At 33.5% G+C, this 15,000-nt stretch overlaps 2 protein-coding genes across 2 annotated transcripts in view; both read left to right on the top strand.

Annotated features, from left to right (window-relative positions):
* The window catches only part of LOC137626952 (neuroligin-4, X-linked-like), a 65,806-nt gene extending 62,602 nt beyond the window's left edge, over window positions 1–3,204 (top strand). Inside the window, exons 8-10 of the mRNA XM_068357938.1 lie at window positions 291–448; window positions 2,090–2,205; window positions 2,930–3,204. Of these exons, the coding sequence (XP_068214039.1) occupies window positions 291–448; window positions 2,090–2,205; window positions 2,930–3,204 (549 nt within the window). The remainder of the gene's footprint in view (window positions 1–290; window positions 449–2,089; window positions 2,206–2,929) is intronic.
* A 36-nt stretch (window positions 3,205–3,240) lies between these two features.
* Window positions 3,241–3,918, top strand: LOC137626636 (uncharacterized). Its single transcript, XM_068357655.1, has 2 exons — window positions 3,241–3,776; window positions 3,843–3,918. The coding sequence occupies exons 1-2, from the start codon at window positions 3,241–3,243 to the stop codon at window positions 3,916–3,918; spliced, it is 612 nt and encodes a 203-aa protein (XP_068213756.1).
* Window positions 3,919–15,000: the final 11,082 nt, after the last annotated feature.

The following is a 15,000-nucleotide window of genomic DNA, read 5'->3' as shown; positions in this document are numbered from 1 at the left end:
TTGATATGGATAGATTGGATTTATATATAAGATAAAAAATATGGTATATCTTTTTTAAAATGAGAATCGTTAATAATCTAAGGAAAGTTTTTGAATATCATCCATAGATTAGAGATGTATGTATCCAGATCATGCTAATTATATTTTTGATAACATAAAATAATAAATACCGATAAAAGAATCATGATATGAATAAAATCTTCTATACCTTTTTCATTAAAATCATTATTTCTTACTTCAGTAATTATTACAATAAAACTTCAAATTTGAACTAATTATCTTTCATAAAGTCTGGAAACGAGAGTCTTCTCCTGAACGAGCTGGCGTACGTCTTTGGTGGTCCTATGGGCGGTCTTGGACCTTTGGCCTCAAGTTATAACTTCACTAAGAAGGATGTCAAACTCAGCAAATCTTTCATATCAATATGGAGTAATTTCATAAAATTTGAGTGAGTACAAGGTGGTTTTAGAAGGGGAAGGGAATGTATGAATCAGATTTTTACAGTTAGGCTGATATGCAAGAAATATTTAGCAAAAGGTGAGGAGGTGTATGTTGCATTTAAGGATCTGGAGAAAACATATGATACAGTTGATAGGGAAGCGATGTGAAATGTGATGAGGTTATATAGAATTGGTGGAAGGTTTTTGTAAGCAGTGAAAAGTTTCTACAATGGTAGTAAAGCGTGTGTTAGGGTAGGAAATGAAGTGAACGATTGGTTTCCGGTGAGGGTGGGGCTGAGACAGGGATATGTGATGTTGCCATGCTTGTTTAACTTGTATGTTGATGGAGTGATGAGAGAGGTGAATTCTCGATTGCTGGGACGAGGATTGAAGCTGATAGACATGAAAGATCATGAATGGGAGGTAAATCAGTTGTTGTTTGCGGATGATACTCTACTGGTTGCAGACTCGGAAGAGAAACTTGGCCGATTAGTGACAGGATTTGGAAGGATATGTGAGAGAAGGAAGTTGAGAGTTAATGTGAGTGAGAGTAAGGTTATGAGATGTACGAGAAGGGAAGGTGGTGCGAGGTTGAATGTCATGTTGAATGGAGAGTTACTTGAGGAGGTGGATCAGTTCAAGTACTTGGGGTCTGTTGTTGAAGCAAATGGTTGAGTGGAAGCAGATGTACGTCAGAGAGTGAACGAAGGATGCAAAGTGTTGGGGCCAGTGAAGGGAGTGATAAAGAATAGAGGGTTAGGCATTAATGTAAAGAGAGTTTTGTATGGGAAAGGGATTGTACCAACTGTGATGTATGGATCGGAGTTGTGGGGAATGAAAGTGACGGTTAGACAAAAATTGAATGTGTTTGAGATGAAGTGTCTGAGAAGTATGACTGGTGAATCTCGAGAAGATAGGGTTAGGAAGGAAGTAGTGAGGGTGAGAACGGGTGTAAGAAATGATTTAACAGCTAGAGTGGATATGAATGTATTGAGGTGCTTTGGCCATGTTGAGAGAATGGAAAATCGCTGTCTGCTAAAGAAGGTGATGAATGGAAGAGTTGATGGGAGAAGTACAAGAGGAAGGTCAAGATTTTGGTGGATGGATGGAGTGAAGAAAGCTCTGGGTGATAGGAGGATAGATGTGAGAGGCAAGAGAGCGTGCTAGATACAGGAATGAATGGTGAGCGATTGTAATGCAGTTCCTGTAGGCCCTGCTGCTTCCTCTGGTCGCCTTGGATAACTGCGGAGGTAGCAGCAGTAGGGGATTCAGCGTTATAAAGCTTCATCTATGCTGGATAACGGGGGAGGGTGGGCTGTGGAACCCTAGCAGTACCAGCCGAACTTGGTTGACTTCTTCGTCAGGCTTGGAGGAGCATAGAGAGGAAAGGTCCCTCTTTTCATTCATTTGATGTCGGCTACCACCCAAAATTAGTGGAAGTACCTAGATATGGATATGGATATATATATATATATATATATATATATATATATATATATATATATATATATATATATATATATATATATATATATATATATATATATATATATGTGTGTATAAAATACTGTACATTTTATATCATTGATACCATAAATCATTCAATTATACTTATGGTATCAATTCAAAACTCTATGTTCATATTACAGACATCCAAAAGACACAGTCTCCAAAGCTAAGATGTCCGAGAGTGCAAACGACATAACTTCTGAAGAGCAGATATGGCCCAAATATGATCCAGTTTATCAGAGATACTTTCGAATAGGTGAGGTTCCTATTTTTGTGGGGCTGTATTTCCTCAGAGATATAATGATACAATGATTTTCAATATTTTCTAGAGATATAACCTTAGGTCAGGAAAATACACTTATTCATATTTTCAGAGTATTTTTATTTCTTCATGATAACTTACATATTAATTAATAATCCCTTTCTTCTCTATATATGAAATCTTATGTTCTAGATGTTAACATTCTCTCTCTCTCTCTCTCTCTCTCTCTCTCTCTCTCTCTCTCTCTCTCTCTCTCTCTCTCTCTCTCTCTCTCTCTCTCTCTCTCTCTCTCTCTTCAATAACCCAACTCCTATGAATATCATTAACCTAAACTAATAAAACAACTTCTTCAATGCACTTCACAAAGCTATAGAACCTTAATGAAATACTAATATTTAACTGGTGATTAATATAATAAACTAAATGATAGTACATCTAAAATGATATGATATAATTCTAATCATCAATATAGATATGATATGTAGCTTTTCCAGAAACTTGCTTTAGGTAAGTTTTAGTGTTTGGATTCTATTTGTAATAGCTTATGAAGCCTTAACATCCAAAACGTATTCATTGATAAATTAATAAAAATATTTATTCATAAAATCAAGAGTCAAAAACATATATCTTATATTTAAGGAATATATCTTCTATAGATATTGTATCCTCGTTTTCACATAATTACTTTTAGTTATTGAAATATCTCTGTTCATTCTAGGAACACAGAACTCTGTACGTGACCATTACCGTGCTGGAAAAGTAGCCTTGTGGTCCTGGCTAGTACCTGGTCTCGAACGAGTGGGTACTCGGTACGGCCCAGGTAAAAACTTTCACAGATTACCATCTGATCTCCATTCAGGTTTATACCCTGAATCAACAGGTCAGTATAACTTTACTGAAGGCTTTCTATCTAGCCCAATCACTCCAACCTTCACTGGCCCAACAAATACACTCCATAACTTGACAATTGTAGTTACGGCTAACAAAAACTAAGTTAGTGAATCAGGTAATTTGGATATGCTAAGTCAAATGGGAAAAGATTTCCCTTACACAACTGCACTGAGTGTGACAGTGGCCATTGCCTGCTCTTTGCTAATCCTAAATATATTGGTTCTTACTACCATTTATTATCAACATAAGGCCAACCGCCGGAGCCTCACCAAAGGCTCCCAGGACGCGAATAGCGAGAGTGGGAATGACGTCCAGTTGCACTCGTCTGGGGACAATTGTAAGACAATATATGCCCCAGGGCATTATGGAACCTTGAGGCCTTCTATCACAATGCATAGCAACCTGTCCACAGCCTTTGAAGAGGAGTCCCAGCACGACTGGCAGCCAGACTACATAAGCAGCGTACAAACCATAGACGATATAACTGGTGTAATATCCAATAGGATCTCTCCAGATGCGCAAGGCATCGTTTTGAATACCCAAACGCTACACAAACCACAAGAAAATATATTAACAGTTACAACGCTCAAGCAGCCTGTGGCTTCGTACACATCTCCGAATGATGGTCAACTTGTCTCAACATATTCACCAGTCGATGGTCAACTCGTCCCTACGCATTCAACAAAAGAGTATCAACTCGTCCAAAACTGTTCACCCAACGCAGGCCATCCAGTTACAAGTTATTCTACGAAGGAGGGACAACTTATTCCCAATTATTTGTCAAGCAGTGCTATTATCATGAAGATTAGGGAGTAGTTAAATTCTCTGTCATCTTAATATACTGAAGAAAAGTTCCCATTCTTTTAAAACAATGTTAGATATACTCTAGAATATAAGGCAAATCGGTCTTATGATTAATTTTGATCTAGTCCATTAGCTATATATTGCCCTCCAAGATTACCATATCGTCTTCAAAGGTATACTTAACAAAGTCCAATTAATAAAACTAATTTTCTTGAATGATAAAACACTCCCTTCATGATACTCAGAAAAACAATGGTTTTCAGAAAACTAGCCAATTCATTTAACTATATTCTTCAATCAAAGACATTCTTTTTTAATAATCAGTGTTTGTGTACTTTAAGAATAATGGTTCTGTTATTAAATAAGTTGATCAAACACATTCATTACTATGGTGCACTTAGAACATCATCAGAGATGCAGAAACATGACGAGTAATTGTTTTAATGATTTACATATCCTTTCTATCAATCACTTATTGTTAGTAAAAAATGCTAATATCAACATTAAGAAAGAAACTATGTTGTTTAACATGTGAAAATTCCCTGACACCTATATTTGGTACATTCACTATTTCTAAAGTTAATAGAAAGTTATCTACTTTTCATAATCAGGAACTTTTATAGAATTACCTTTTTTTCGCATTTGATAGAATATCTGATATCCCTAAGTAAAGTAACTAGTGCCCAATTAAGAGAAAAATACTCTTAATTAAGTTCAAAGATTTAAAAACATATCAATTAAATTGGACTGGAGATTTGATTATGAGTGATAATAATTCTTAAAGGAAAATCCAAAAACAAGAATAGTTAATAAATAAAAAAAAGAAATACCCATTTTGAGATATTCATAAATAATCCTAATGAAATAATATAAAAATTATATAAAAAGAAAAAATGGAAACCCATAAAGTGTCTATCTAAGAAGAAGAAAGTAAACATTATAACTATTGCCATTTACAATTAAATGTTTTGTTGTTGTGAAACTTTATATTTAACCTTTTTTTTTGGGGGGGGGTGGGAGGGGAAATGTTTATCAGTTTGCTCGTGTGTATGTATATATGTGTGTGCTTTTTGTAACGAATAAAAATTAAATTTTTTCTATTAAATTGTGTTTCGTCACCTATAAAAAAGAGAAAATGAAAATGAAAATTCTTTCTAAAAGTTAAATGATCGAATAAACGAAAATATATTGTGGTTTATATAATAAAATTTACTTTACCAAGAATTTGATTGATTTAGAAAATTCAAGGCCATTTGGAAAGAGACAATAGAACTCGAAGATGTGTGAGTTTAATTTAGAAATGGAATAACTATATATATATATATATATATATATATATAGTTATTCCATTTCTATATATATATATATATATATATGTATATATATATATATATATATATACATATATATTTATATATATATATATATATATATATATAATTTCTTTAATTTCTCTCCTTACTGTTTAGATTTATCAATCCATCCATCCATAAAACATCTAAGTCTCCTCAAATCACTAATCCACTTTCCATCATACTATGTTTCCTATCACACCTTAAAAACGTCTGAAAGTCCCCAACGAGTAAAATGAGTCCTGCAAAACCCCAAAACCTAAAAAGGACAATATCAGGATATGAAAGGGTTCAAAGGTCCCATGAATTGTTTCCTTAATCTCAACTGATAAAAGTGAGGATTAGACAATGCTGACATGTGTGGGGTTCCCCAAAGTAAAGACCTAAAAAGCGGAAATGCATTCGGGTTATTTTAGGCTGTGCTGAAAAGTATTTTCTATATAATTATAGATTTTAGGAGTTTTTTATATATATATATATATATATATATATATATATATATATATATATATATATATATATATATATATATATATATACATATATATATATATATATATATATCTAGATATATATATATATATATATATATATATCTAGATATATATATATATATATATATACATATATATATATATATATATATATACTAGATATATATATATATATATAGAGAGAGAGAGAGAGAGAGAGAGAGAGAGAGAGTAATAAGCAAGCAGTGATCTTAAAAGTCTTAGGAAATGTAATACTTGTAGGTAAAAAATATATTATTAAGATTTTATCTTCTGAGGGAAACTTCTTGAGGCTGTGACGGGCCGAGAGAAGATTGTGACTCAAAGGGAGGATGAAAGCAACTGAGTAACTTTATTACAGAACACTCACTTTTATATACAAAGACTCCAGGCAAAAAGGGCATAGAAAACATAACAGGCAATTTCATGTTCAAACCGACACCGCACCGGTTAACAGTTAACGGTGAGAAAAATAGACATGTTATTTCAGGTTCTTATTAGTGCGAGGGGAGAACGAAGAATCAAGCATGATTTATACACAAAAGAATTGTCGTTACTATGTACGATCGTGTGACACACGGTTGGTACATGGCTCCCCCCACTAAAAAAGGCAAACTGTACATGTTAAATAGGACGCCCTGAATCTGGAGTGGTAGTAGCAAAAACTGCGGCCGAATAGCAGCAGTGAGTGGCTGTAGAATTCGTTGGTTGGTGTGGGAGCGAGTGGTGGCTGATGGTTGGCTTTGTTGCCGCTCCGGCTCATGACGGGTAGGCATGTGTGTCTTACAGCATTCATTTTCGTGTGTGTTCTACGGCATTCATAGGCGTGTGTGTCCTGAGGCATTCATAGGCCTACGACATTCATAGGCGTCTGTGTCCGACGGCATTCATAGGCGTGTGTGTCCTATGGCATTCGTAGAACTACGGCATTCATAGGCGTGTGTGTCCTGCGGCATTCATAGGCGTGTGTGTCTTACGGCATTCATAGGCGTGTTTATCTTACGGCATTCATAGGTGTGTGTGTCCTACGGCATTCATAGGCGTGTGTGTCCTACGGCATTCACGTCAGCTTCGGTTGAAGTTGAATAGGTGCCCTCCTCGTCAGGATTGGAGGCGTTGATGGAGATTTTGAAGGTCATGAAGTGGCTTTCCTTAAGGGCGTCGGCTTTGGTCATCAAGTCCTTTATGGGTAAACTATCGACATCGGTCATGGCAGAGCACAGGTTCGGGTAAACGGCTTACCCAAAGGGCACGAAGTAGGTTCACCGCACGAGGAGAGCCGTGTGCGGCAGGTTGCAGACGAGGTATACTGGTAATTTCCTTGAGGGTGAGCGAAGCCCTTTGGTTCCCCGACGGTTGTTGAGAGAGCTGAAAAAGCTTTGTTATACGGGCGGCTGGCAACGCGAGTACTGCTGCAGAAGGTATATTTTGAGGGCATCATAGTAACGGTGAGGGGGGGGGGTAGAAGGTGGAGGAGCGAGTCACTCCGGGGTCACCAGTGTGACGGGCCGAGAGAAGGTTGTGACTCAAAGGCAGGATGAAAGCAATTTAGTAGCTTTATTACAAACACTCGCTTTTAAATACAAAGATTCCAGGCAAAAGGGCATACAAAACATAAGAGCCAGTTTCATGTTCAAACCGACACCGCACCGGTTAACATTTAACGGTGAGAAAAATAAACATGTTATTTAAGGTTCTTATTAGTGCGAGGGGAGAGCAAAGATACAAGAATAATATATAAACAAAATGAAATGTCGTTACTATGTACGATCGTGTGACACACGGCTGGTACAAGGCTTTGATCCTGTCAGGACTTTGTGTAATGAAGTTGAGGTAGATCCCAGGTTGAAGGGAAAGAAAGGATTCAAGGTTTAATTTCCTCAAAACTCTTCCTAAAACGATTTGGGTCATTATATCAATCTACTTTTATACCCTTTATGAAGAATTATTTAATCCTGTTTTCTTCAAAGTATTGCCATAACTATTTAGGTTCGTTTGGCTCAATTTAGTCTTCAAGAAGTGAATTTCTCTTTACTGAAGAATTATCTCTATAAAAAATAATTCATGGAAGCCTCCAAATAAATATGGATTCTTCCTCTCTACTGTATGTGAAGATGTATTATCATATATGCTAAATTAGTATAGGAACGATGTTTAGCACTTTGCTCTCTCTAAAGAAAAAATTGTTTAGGATTTCGTCTATATAAATAAAATTTAGTGTGGTTTTATACATAATTCCTTATTTTTATAATTTCAAAGAGAATCGTTGCCTAAAAGGTATCACTAATCTATGCTTGGACGAATTTTACTGAAGAAATAAAATATAATGTGTTCGATATATTACATAGAAACTTTTAGGATATTAAAACAAATGATTAATCATAAATAGTTTCAATTTCAAGTTTCATCATGAATTGCTTAAATGTAAAATGATAATTTATCGAATTATTCAAATATTAAAACATGAAATATTTATTTTTAAAATGACTGACATTTGAGTAAAGAGTATTATTATCATCATTATTACTTGCTAAGCTATAACCCTACGCATATTGATGCAGAGGTCCTCGGTTAGATTTTGCCAGTCGTGTCTACATATATACATACATACATACATACGGTAAAACATGTTTTGAACATTGAAGTATGGAATGATAACAGAAACAGAACAGAAACAAAAATATTTGAGGAAATACGATTAAAGTTAAACTTAAACACACTCGTGCAAAAGAAATAAAATCACGTAAGTTCTGTAGATTTATCGTTGTTTATAAAAATATTTTACTTGATACTTTCTACTGTAGATAACTGCAAGTCTCCTATTCCACTGGAGAGAATGAGGAATAGAGTCCTGTCATATGCGATGGCCACTAATTGCTTCTTAATTACAAATGGCAGACACAAGCAGCCACTTGTGTACCTATGTTAAAAAAAATAATTTTTTTTATCATCAATTTAAGTCTTTTTTATTATAGAAACGTTTTTAATAGAATTAAAAAAACAAAAACAAAGGTTGGTTATTGAAATTACATCAAATAGGACCTTTTAATTGAGGTTCAACTCGTGATATCAAATTCATCTTTCTCTCTCTCTCTCTCTCTCTCTCTCTCTCTCTCTCTCTCTCTCTCTCTCTCTCTCTCTCTCTCCAACACAGCTGAAAAGACGCTTCTCCTTGAAGGACACACTCTTCGATTCCTATTAATCCTTCTCATAAGATGTACATTCCTCAGATTGGACGTCCTCAAGTTGCATCCTGCAGGATACTGATGCATAAAATCCTATCCTGACGCATTATTTGTCCTCCAAAAATGGAGGTTTTCTTTATTTACATTTCTGGTGGTAATGAACTTGTAGAATTTACTCTATTTCCTGTTTCCATTTGGCAATTGAGGTTTTTTTTCGAGATTTTTCTAACATTTATTGTTTTCATAATTTTTTTTAGTCCAAACCTTCGAATTGTTTTAGAAATGTTTTTCTCCTTTGTAAATCTATCATTTCGTATTTACTTTTCACAACAATAGGATTTTTCAGTTTCTTCCATTTTCCATTTTTTTATTTCATGTTTTCATTTCTCTATTTTATGTTATCATGATTTTTTTTCCAATCTAACTCTTAATAGCTTTTTGTTTTATCAGCATCACTCTCTTATATTTATTTTTCTATGTCTCAGTGCTTTTGTTAAACAACCATATGATATAATGAATTCTCTTTTTTGATCTTCCATTAGAAAATTTATTAGAAACTTTTCTAGGTTAATGTTTTCTATCTTAATAAGTTCAATCTATTATATATATATATATATATATATATATATATATATATATATATATATATATATATATATATATATATTTATATACACACACACACACATATATATATATATATATATATATATATATATATATATATATATATATATATATATATATATAATCATCATCCTTATAATCATCATCATCATCATCAGTATCATCATCATCATCATCATCTCCCCCTACCTACGCCTATTAACGCAAAGGGCTTTGGTTAGATTTCGTCAGTCGTCTTTATCTCGAGTCTTCACTGGACTCTTTTGTTGGAAATCTTTCTCATTATTTGAATAATCCTCGGGTTGTCACATGGAGAGGAGATTATAAGGTCTACAACCTACAACCTACAACCTACAACCCCTGCAGTGTACGTTATGATCGTATTTCAACGGGAATAGATTTATCGTTGTACTATTTTTAACTTAACTCTGTCTGATTCTGCATCAATCTCAATTTCCTTCAAAGGTAGAATAAAGATTTGCTTTTCAATTAGATAGAAATAATACTTGGAGAGTAAAATGATGAAATAAGATAAATGGCAGGCGTAATAAAGATTACAGATATGATAAAAGTTTCACGACTGTGGGCACGTGTTGTGGATGGATGGTGGGGATGAAGTGAGGAGGGCTTTAGATATAATCTGTTAGAGGGTGGTTTGAGAGGGGTTTTAACATAAGGAATACTTTTCATATCAGAATTATGTATCATATCTATAAACTTTATCCCCTAGTTCACAAATGTGTGCTCTCCTTCACGATATTCCGTCAATCTTTAAAAAAAAAAATTTCAAACTCTCATTCATTATTCCAAATTAATTATCTATTCAAAAATTTCCTCTCCATTTATGAATTCCTAACTCAATCAGCTACTTCCTCTGTCCCTTGTCAATCCTCTCTCCATCTCCAAACTCAATCATCCAGTTCCGTAAACAAATTCCAACAAATAAGAGACAGAAGACAAGTTCAGTAAATGTATCCCCACACATCAAAAACAGAAGATTGATATTCACCTATTTTCAGTTCCTGTGTTAGGAGTCACGGAATATGCAACAGACATAAATTCAAATTTCTACCCACAAACTCAAATAAATTACCTATTTTTCCAAAATACAAACGAGGAAGATAAATATATATTTCATCCCTGTATTTGTAGTACATCAAAAGAACATTTAGATGGTTTTGTGTCTTCGAGAGAATGAGAAGTAATGGTGACAATCTGTACCTAAAGTTTTGTTGCATTGCCAAGGAAATAATATGGCAAGTAATCCATTTGAGAGATAGGCCACAAATATTGACAGATGTGAATAGTTATAAATAAGACACGAGATGTTTTCGATGAAATAAAGAAAATTGGTTTATGTTTTGACAGCTCCTGGTGAGATGAGGTCAAAGATCCCACGGATAATCTCATCACTGCTTGAAAGGATTTGATTCACCTGATTTGGGTCTTCTCTTAGACTAAGAAAATTATCACAGTCATTTGTATTACAAATATTTTCTTTCTTATGTTAAGCAATTACTCGGGTGTTACTCATTTACGTTGTAATTTAATGTTTCTATTTGTCTCTAAAGTTTTGTCTTCAGATTTGGTGTGTATTAAAATTTTATCGTAATTTCATGATTAGTAATTTGAGTGAGTTTCAATTTAATTTTTTATGTTTATGATTTGTAAAATAAAAAATAGTTTGCTTCCTGAAATACATTCTTACTAAAAGGGACAGCCTGAGTGGAAGGTGTTAACGTGTTGCTCATGACACTTTTGTGTAGAGGGATAATGCAAATACAGGAAGGTATAATTCATTATCATCAATAGAAGTATGTATTTTATTGACTATTTTCCTGCATAGTTTTTTTTTTTTTTTTTTTTTTATTATGTATTCTTGCGTGTGTGTGTCGAGAACATATTCATCAGTTTGTTAAAGAAATAATAACTTTATTTCAACAATTGTCCCAATCGTATTCTCTCTCTCTCTCTGTTGGTTTTTCTTTTTCAAAATATAAATGACCTTTGCTATATTTGATTAAATTGGTTTTTTAAACACAACACACTAATACTAATTTAAAAACCAAATGGATATAATGGTAATAAATATAATGATAATTAGAAGAAAAAGAAGAAGAAGAAGAAGAAGAAGAAGAAGAAGAAGAAGAAGAAGATTAAAAAGATTACTCTCCATCCTACACACCATTCTGGTATTTCTAAAAAAAAAAAAAAATTATAGATGACTTGCCATAACCAATCAATTTTATTACATAAACCTAAAACAGAGGGAAAATCACCTCATTAGTTTTTATTTTTACATTTAATCCAGCTCCTCAGAGACTGCCCGTTAAATTCCCTTCTTCATCAGAGTTCCTCATTTGGAAAGTCATGAATGAAGCAGCCAAGAGAGATTCCACTCACTGTGTCCACTCACTCCACCGATTGCTCCATTATTTCATTATTATTATTATTATTATTATTATTATTATTATTATTATTATTATTATTACTATCCAAGCTACAACCCTAGTTGGAAAAGCAAGATGCTATAAGCCCAGGGGCTCCAACAGGGAAAAATAGCCCAGTGAGGAAAGGAAATAAGAAAATAAATAAATGAAGAGAACAAATTAACAATAAATCATTCTAAAATAAGAAACAACGTCAAAACAGACATGACATATGATAAACTATCAACAACATCAAAAACAAATATATCATAAATAAACTATAAAAAGACTATGTCCGCCTGGTCAAAGAAAAAGCATTTGCTCCAACTTTGAACTTTTGAAGTTCTACTGATTCAACCACCCGATTAGGAAGATCATTCCACAACTTGGTCACAGCTGGAATAAAACTTCTAGAGTACTGCGTAGTATTGAGCCTCGTGATGGAGAAGGCTGGCTATTAGAATTAACTACCTGCCTAGTATTACGAACAGGATAGAATTGTCCAGGGAGATTTGAATGTAAAGGATGGTCAGAGTTGTGAAAAATCTTGTGCAACATGCATAATGAACTAATTGAACGACGGTGCCAGAGATTAATATCTAGATCAGGAATAAGAAATTTAATAGACCGTAAGTTTCTGTCCAACAAATTAAGATGAGAATCAGCAGCTGAAGACCAGACCGGAGAACAATACTCAAAACAAGGTAGAATGAAAGAATTAAAACACTTCTTCAGAATAGATTGATCGCCGAAAATCTTGAAAGACTTTCTCAATAAGCCTATTTTTTGTGAAATTGAAGAAGACACAGACCTTATATGTTTCTCAAAAGTAAATTTACTGTCGAGAATCACACCTAAAATTTTGAAAGAGTCATACATATTTAAAGAAACACTATCAATACTGAGATCTGGATGTTGAGGAACCACCGTCCTTGACCTACTTACAATCATACTTTGAGTTTTGTTAGGATTCAACTTCATACCCCATAATTTGCACCATGCACTAATTCTAGCTAAATCTCTATTAAGGGATTCACCAACCCTAGATCTACATTCAGGGGATGGAATTGATGCAAAGAGAGTAGCATCATCTGCATATGCAACAAGCTTGTTTTCTAGGCCAAACCACATGTCATGTGTATATAGTATAAAAAGTAATGGGCCAAGAACACTACCCAGTGGAACACCGGATATCACATTCCTATAATCACTATGGTGCCCATCAACAACAACTCTTTGAGATCTATTACTTAAAAAATCAATAATAATGCTAAGAAACGACCCACCCACTCCCAACTGTTTCAGTTTGAAAACAAGGGCCTCATGATTAACACGGTCAAAGGCAGCACTAAAATCAAGGCCAATCATACGAACTTCCCGACCACAATCAAGGGATTTCTGTACAGCATTGGAGATTGTAAGAAGGGCATCACATGCTCCAAGGCCTTTACGAAAACCAAATTGCAAACTAGGGAGTAGATGATTACCTTCAGCAAACCTATTAAGACGTTTTGCCAGAAGACGTTCAAAAACTTTAGATAATATGGGAGTTATGGAAATTGGGCGGTAATCAGTGGGACTTTAGCTACCACAAACACATTTACATAGAGGAGTAACATTACCAATTCTCCAACTAGTGCTAAAAGCTCCTCTTCTTGCTAACTTGCGCAAAATAACAGATAACTTTGGAGCTAAGAAATCCGCTGTCTTTATAAAAAAACAAAGGAAAAATACCATTTGGGTCTACACCTCCATAAGCATCAAGGTCCATCAACAGAGCTTTAATCTCACGAGATCGAAAAGCTAAACTAGTTAGTTTAGCCTCAGGAAAACAGGAATGAGGAAGTTCAAGTTTTTCATTATTCTGTTTACCGTCAAAAACATCAGCAAGCAAATTAGGAAGAGTAATGAGAGTAATAAGCATTTCAGCACTGCAATCGTTGTATTACAAAGGAACCCTCTGGTTGTTTTGCTTGCTTAAGAGAAAGGGACTACTAAGGGAGGCTGTAGGTTCGTGGGTTATGATGTCATAAGTCTTTATGTGTATTGACTGGCGAAATTACTCATGATAGACTCTTATTAGTATAGAGAAATTGTGGAGAGCTATATAAAGGTGAGAAAACACCTGATTTATTGGTCTGTGAACATCTGATACTTTTAATGTCTCTCAATGAAGCCATTCCCACCTCGCACGAAAGAGTTGGCAGACTGCTACTATAACAGATGGCAATTTTATTTTTTTCTGAGGATTCCGCTTGCAAAGTTTCGAGTGAATGCGATGAGAGAGGGTCTTAAGCCTAGTGTGTATTGAAAGAGAAGATTTATTAGCGCAATGATTTAGACATATCTCTCCTTATACAGATACCGAATGGGTCTTCGTTTAATAGATAGAAATTTAAAAAATTAAATTGATTTTTTTTTTCTAATACCACTATCCCGATCTTATTTCTAATCATATAGGATTTCAATCGATATATTGTAAAAGACTGATTATTTTCTATAGAATTATTATTATTTATTCAATTAAATATTCTATAGTTATGCTGAAGCCCCTTTGAACTTCGGACATCCTTCCTTTTCAATGCAATTGATAATATATGTAATGTAATCAAATAAATAATATACGTTTGAGAGTAATTTCACTCATCTTATAATAATTCAGATGAAGAATATATGTATATATATATATATATATATATATATATATATATATATATATATATATATATATATATTATATATATATATATATATATATATATATATATATATATATATATATATATATATATATATATATTATATATATATATATATATATATATATATATATATATATATATATATATATATATATATATATATATATATATATATATATATATATATATATATATATATATATATATATATATATATATACATCAAATATGTGTGCATGTGTGTGTAAGTGAGTATGACAAAGTATTTTTTATCATAATACCTAATA

The sequence above is a fragment of the Palaemon carinicauda genome, chromosome 34 (assembly GCF_036898095.1).
Source record: "Palaemon carinicauda isolate YSFRI2023 chromosome 34, ASM3689809v2, whole genome shotgun sequence".
Lineage (NCBI taxonomy): Eukaryota > Metazoa > Arthropoda > Malacostraca > Decapoda > Palaemonidae > Palaemon > Palaemon carinicauda.
This window is presented reverse-complemented; position numbering and strand designations above follow the sequence as displayed.